This window comes from Notothenia rossii (genome assembly GCF_949606895.1).
Source record: "Notothenia rossii genome assembly, chromosome: 8".
NCBI lineage: Eukaryota > Metazoa > Chordata > Actinopteri > Perciformes > Nototheniidae > Notothenia > Notothenia rossii.
In genome coordinates this window covers 38618947-38625997 of record NC_136906.1, presented here as the reverse complement: position 1 = coordinate 38625997, position 7051 = coordinate 38618947, and the positions used below count along the sequence as shown (strand labels likewise).

At 43.5% G+C, this 7051-nt stretch overlaps 1 protein-coding gene across 1 annotated transcript; it reads right to left on the bottom strand.

The window, feature by feature from the left end:
• Positions 1-1235: 1235 nt before the first annotated feature.
• LOC307016187 (SCAN domain-containing protein 3-like) lies at positions 1236-2852 on the bottom strand (the record flags this gene model as incomplete). The annotated part of the gene is made up of 1 exon (XM_079645224.1): positions 1236-2852. The coding sequence occupies one exon, from the start codon at positions 2850-2852 to the stop codon at positions 1236-1238; it is 1617 nt and encodes a 538-aa protein (XP_079501350.1).
• Positions 2853-7051: the final 4199 nt, after the last annotated feature.

The following is a 7051-nucleotide window of genomic DNA, read 5'->3' as shown; positions in this document are numbered from 1 at the left end:
GGCCCGACGCGTAGACGGTTACCAAGTGTGGCAATATGAAAGAAAAATACACACTCTAATTTAAATAGTTTTTATTAGTAAATAATGATGTTCAAAATAAAATAGTCCCTCCGTTGCCTTCTGCACAAAACTTAGTGCGAGGTGGTTGCTATGCAACAACTCTAACAGCTAGCGAACATATTAGACAGTGTTCTGTCCTTGATGTGTGTTTTTTGGTGTATATCTGTTATGTATGTCAGAGGTTCTCAATTGTTTTGCAGCCAAGGACCCCTTACAAGATAGAGAATACACCAAGGACCCCCTCATTCTGATTTATGATTTTGGGCTATATAAATAAAAATGTACTTGACTTGACATGTATGTCCCTTGGAATAATCTGACGTAGCCTATTTTTTTACACTTCTATAGTCTTAGTTATGTGAAAGAACAACACAAGAGAAAGATATTAGATATGTATTAAAAATATTTGCACCATCTCAACACAGAATACCCATAAAACAATCAATCAATTAGCTGCAAGTAACACTGTACCTAAACAAAATATCAAAGGGAAATCAAGAGAAAAGTGATAATTTGAAGTGCATTTCAGAACATACACACACAAACACACACACACACACACACACACACACACACACACACACACACACACACACACACACACACACACACACACACACACACACACACACACATAAAGATGAAACATCAAGTGTTTCACTCTTAGTTAAAATTAAATGATTTATAAAAGTCTAATCACAAAATAAATGCAGGCTATAAACAATTGAACACATGCCTGCATTGCAACATATATTAAGTCAATTGCAAAACAACTGCAACTGCATTGTTACAATCCCAAACCACTACTTGTAATGGCAGCCAGCTCTGGACACTATTGGAGTGATGCAAGGCAGTCCATGAAGCTGATTGCTTCTCTCTGCAAGTGAAGACACACATATCAAACTAAATCATCAAATGCAACATATCTGACATTTCTGTTGCTCACACACACACACACACACACACACACACACACACACACACACACACACACACACACACACACACACACACACACACACACACACACACACACACACACACACACACACACACACACACACACACACACACACACACACACACACACACACACACACACACACAGAGATAGAGAGAGAGATAGCATGCTCTTACCATTAATGTGAGATATGGGCCCGTCTCTCGCTGCACAACTACAACTTCTCCATCCTTGGAGAAGTAGATGAGAGGCATACACGTAGGTCGTTCTCCACTTCCATCCGAGCCCTGTACTTGGTCTTCATGGAGGTCAGCGCTGAGAATGATGACTCGCACAGGTATGTGGTTGGAAAGGGGAGCAACACCCGCATGGCAACAGCAGCGATTTCCGGATACTCCTGTTCAACTGAAGGCCAAAAGTCCACATAACCCCCTTGGCCGAACCGGATTCTCAGCGTCCCGTCGTATGCCAGGTTCAGCAGCTCCTCCTCTGCTTTTCCACTGAGACCCCGCGCTGATGTATGGGCAACGAAGGGGTCGCGCACCCAGTCCCAGGCATCGGTGTCAACGTCAGTGAAATAGTCATTGAAATAGTCACCAAGGGAGGCAAGATGCAAACCGATTGTATTTTTCACAATCTCAGCTGGTATTTGGTTTGTGTCCAAAAACTCTGTGAGTTGGGGGAACATGTCTGTAATGCCATTTTGCACCCGCTTTCTCCAGATCGCTGTTTTGGCACGGAATGACTTCATTTTGTCGCTTACCTCCAGGATAGAGGCATATCTGCCTTGAACGGACAAACTGAGATCGTTCAATGAGTTGAACACATCTGCGAGGTAGGCAAGCTGTGCGATCCATTCGGGGTCCGAGAAGAGTGCTGCAGTGGTTGGCTTGTCATTCTGGATGAACTCACAAAGCTCTGAGCGCAGTTCGTACACCCGCTGTAGCACTTTTCCACGGGAGAGCCAACGCACCTCTGAATGGAACAGCAGGGTGTCCTGTCCTGCGCCCATCTCCCTGCAGAGCTGGCCGAATAAACGGGACTGCAGTGGCTTACACTTGATGTGGTTGACCACAGATACCACCGTGCTGAGAACGGAGTGTAGCTCAGGACTCAATGATTTTGATGCCAGAGCCTGCCTGTGCAGCATGCAGTGGGTAGCTATCATCATTGGATTGCGCTCCTTGGCACGAGCAACCACCCCACTCTTGCGTCCGGTCATGGCAGCTGCCCCATCCGTGCAAATCGCAATGCAATTCTCCCAACTCACATTGCCAGTCTCCATGAACATATCTATAACATTGAAAATCTCCTCACCTGTTGCTCGCCCCGTCAACTCTTGACAAAATAAAAAATCTTCCTGAATCCTTCCTTCCCACGGGTAGCGAACCAGCGCGATGAGCTGCGCAGAGCCGGACACATCAGTGGACTCATCCAATTGAACCGCGAATTTAGAACCTCTCAGTCTTTCCAGCAGTTGTGATTTGATATCAGCAGACATGTCCTCAATTCGTCGTCTGATGGTGTCATTTGACAGAGGTACACTTCTCAATTTGGCAGCCGCATCTTTCCCCACCATCACCTCACACAGATCCACCGCAGCAGGGAGCAGCAGTTCCTCCGCTATTGTGTGGGGCTTTCGCGCCTTAGCAATCCTCTGCGCTACCAGGTAGGAGGCCCGCTGCGCTTTAGCAGAAACAGACGTAACATTAACCATCCGTTGTTGTTGCTGGCGGTAGTCCTCGCCCTTCCTCTCAAAAAAAGCCCGGTCTTTTTTTGCATAATCTGGATGCTTGGTCTCGAGGTGCCTCTTCAATTTGGCAGGCTTCATTGCCTCATTGGCAAGACACCGCAGGCATATCAGACATTTCGGTTTCCCTTCCACTTCAATAAATCCATATTGGAGATACTCCTCATCGTATTTCCTTACTTTTGTTTTTTGTTTTTCATTTACTTCATTTGTAGCCGTAACCGGTCGTTTTAAAAATCTGTCCATCTTCGTAGTATGCTAGCCGTGTTATATCTCTATGATGCTAGCAGCGGCACTCTCTGACTGACGTACCAGTTAATGTTGTTTCCACGGTAACGGGTGACACGCTTGATTTTTAAATGTATAGATGTGTTAGATTAGAACGTAATCTATGAACTATTTTAGATTAAAAAAAGAAAAATATTATTTGTTGAACTATGAAGCCTTTTGTAAAAAAAAAAAAAATGAAAAAAAATGATATGATAATTTAAATTAATGAATCTGAAAACTTTTAACGGACCCCCTGGCAGAGTGCCACGGACCCCCGGGGGGTCGCGGACCCCACTTTGAGAACCACTGATGTATGTGTTTCTTGGCTGTGTTTTGGCACCACCTTGTGGTGGCTGGTTGACACTGCTCCTTGCTAGTGGTTTATTGGATTCCTATTGCTAGGAGAACAACTGTATATACAGTGCAATAAGCTTCTTAGTGCAATAAGAAGCTACAGGGACGTTAATCTAACGTCAGTAATATTAACTTTATTTAATACAACATTTACGGTACAATATTTAATCATACAGCATCAATCATACATATAGTATAATAATGAGTTACAGCAAACATGTGCAATATATCCATTATTACAGCTCCGTGGGATGGCAGTAAGACAATATGGGTCCGTTCTTATTGTGCATCCATGGGTAGAGATAAACGCAACTCACATTGGTTTCTCATACAGCATCTCTGTAAACTACGTGTATTGTATTCACTGAATTTCACTCTCTGCCTTTAACGGCTCGTTGTAGTTCCAGCCCCTACCCTCCCTGTGAGCACAGTGTGCTCTGATTGGTCGGGACCCTGCTGAACACGTAACATGAACGTGCCGGGCGGCGCGGTCCCATGGGTTAGATGCGCGTTCATAATGCAGAGGGAAATAACTCTCAGAATAACGTTATTAGCACATTTTTACAACTTGAGGAACGAATGTTTTTAATAAGGGCTATACAAGTGTTCATACTGGGTAGTTTATTTAGTTTAAAAAAAATTATCCAACGATTTACAGACCACTCTTTCCCCATGTAAGTCAATGGGAAAAAGTGTTTCCGGGCCTGGCAACCAAACGGAAGTGTAGTACCGCCGTTTGGCCACCCCAAATATTTTAATCTGAGTCCGGCGCACTTCCTGAGGGCTTGGTATTTCCAGACAAGTGGCTACTGAAATCAATCTTACTAACTGGTGTCTGTGCAATTTACTCCTCGCGAGCTGGCGGACTTTATTTTGCTTACTTTAACATCATTTTTCATGGTGGGGCTAAGGTGGGGCTAAGCCATTTCTTGGTATGGCTGTAGCCTACCCCAGCCATACCCTGACCCTGACCGCATATACCTCATTCCTTCCGTCTACTTGGATCCAAAATGCTTCTCGTTTTGCGCTGTCCCCCCGTTCAAATGAAATCGCCGCCAATCATATTTCCAAGCTCGCGCCAGGGCCGGGGGAGGGGTTACAAGGCTTGCGTCTAGCGCTGCATTCACTTGCACTCGGACATTAGAGATTTTCTCTCATAAATGTCCGATGAGCCACAACTTTTCTTTCAAAACAAAGCTGCCAACTGGGGTGGCAAGGAATTTTTCTGAGGTGGCAGCTGCCACCCCGTGCCACCCCGTAGAACTGCCACTGCTCTCCATTGACTTCAATACATTATTGCTAATGAAGGTCCTCAAGCACTATCTGAGAATGCCGAGGAGCAAGCGACCACGGTTGAAGAAAAACTTCAATCTCATCAAAGACACATAATGCAGCTAGAGATCCTGCTAGAGGAGTCCAAGGCAGAGTTACTGCCGTGACAAGTATTCTGCCTCTCAGCTGAGTGAAAAGGTTCTTCGGATGGAGACAGAATTGCCAGATAGAGACACATTCACACTGTATGTGAGTATGTTGCTAGTTTTGAGGGTTCCATTACATACCCAGAAGGTTGGTTCCCCAAAGCACTGAGTCTTGAAGACCAACTTTTCATGACCCTCATGAAACTGCGTCATAGTTACACACACACCTTCATCTGGCTGCACTCTTTCACTGCGGTGAAAGCACTGTCAGAAATGTGATTGTAACATTTATAGAGGTTCTCCACAAAGTACTTTTTAAGGACATAATGAGTAATGTTCCCAGCCGAGGGGATTTCTTAATCCAGAATATTCTTCCTGAAGGAGTCACTGTTCAAGGAGTCAACATTCCCCCATTCCTCTATCATGGCCAACTGAAACACATCGAAGCAAAGGCTCCAAAGCTTATTGCACAAAATAGGATTCACGTCGAGAGAGCAAATGCTCGTTTGAAGGAATTTAGGATCCTAAAGTTCATTCCATCTCATCTGAGGCCCTTCGCAAATAAACTGGTGCAGGTATGTTGCAAACTTCCAACGTCCTCTCATAAAAGAGGTGGCAGAAAAATAGTGTCTTTTCACATGTAAACACATAATGTCCAGAAACATGTTTCATACACATCTTTTCAACTCTGTTGACCCATAAGCCCCCCTCTCAATCAACTTCCTCTTGACTGCCATGTCTGTTTATTTTATTTTACTATATTTATTTGTTTGCCTGTCCTTGTTTGTCTACCCTCTCTCATACTGTAAAGCATCTTTGAGTTGTAGAAAAGCGCTATATAAATAAAATGTATTATTATTATTATTATTACACTTTGTTTTACATTTTGAGTTCATCATTACACTCAAACAATGTCTTTAAACTGGGTGAATTTTATTTCTTTTATTTAGGTTCTGTTTAATGCACATGCTCATTTGACTCAGATGACGTTGACTTAAAAGTCTGGCCTCTCGGGGTAGGCTCATGTTAGTTTTCTGTCTTTCTCTATCAAAAACGTTACTCCAAAGAATGGTTTGTGATTTGGGATTCAGAGGCAGGCTTGAATCAAGAAACCACAATAGTTTTCTGCATGGACTGCCTTTTTTTATTAAGAAATATTATTTTGTAAATAAGTTATTCTCTGTAGTCAAAAACCTAACACTCTAACAACCACAACATTGCAAAGGCGAGTAAATGTAAATTAAAAACGATTAACAATTTCTTAAAAGTACTATATTTGTAAATGATAGATTTATGATCTTTTTCATCGAACATATGAAAGACTCAAGCAAGGATCGCAGCAGCTACAAGAAAGATATTCAAAGGGGAACCATAGCATCCTGAAGCTGAGTTTTCTCTAAAAATAATATTTAATGTTAACAGCAGTGCTCTCTGAACTCAGAACAAGTAAATTAATATGCCTTTTTATTTTTCTGTCTTTTTCTAAAAATACCCACAACAGTGACAAAGGTGATTATTTTGGCAGTGCCAGCTTTGGAAGCATGTGGGCCTTGAAAAAGTCCTCAAGAGCCAACAGGTTAGGCTGCCAATTGTCATCTCGGGCTATCGGAATGATGACACTGTCTTTCGTAGTCCAGACCAGCTAGCGAATCAGTGCATGAGAAGCATTAACGGAAGTGAGGGAGGTAAACAAATGATTTAAAATGGAAGATGGAACACACACGGACGGCTATTTCACCTCATCGGTTTATAGAGCTCCTGTTCGTTCATGTTTTCAATGGACGAGAGTGAAAATGGAAAGAAAAACGCTATTTGTTGTTTGTTTATATCACGGAGTCTGTTCTTTTTCTCTGTCTTCCGGTTGTTCCGGTTGTTGTCTCTTTTGAATGATGAATACACACTACCGCCGCCTGCTGGTAAGGAGAGTTATTGCCACTCACGCAAGCGCAGTTCATACGTGCTCGGCTCGGATTTGCGGTGTGTTCCAGTGCGCGAAGTCGGGAAATACGCAGGAGAGTCCAGCGATGCAACAGTCGGTGTCGGCGTCGGCGACTTCTCAGGTGACTGGCCGGTGTATCTGGGCCTTAAGGATGTTCCTCACGCAGGCTGAATGTTTCTCCTTCCTTACTGACACAGAAGCCCTTGATTTGCAATGCTTCACTAATTGTCATTTCCCTGGCTCCGTAGGGACACTTTACCTCCAGCACAGCGGAAGACCCTACCAGACCATCTGGAGAT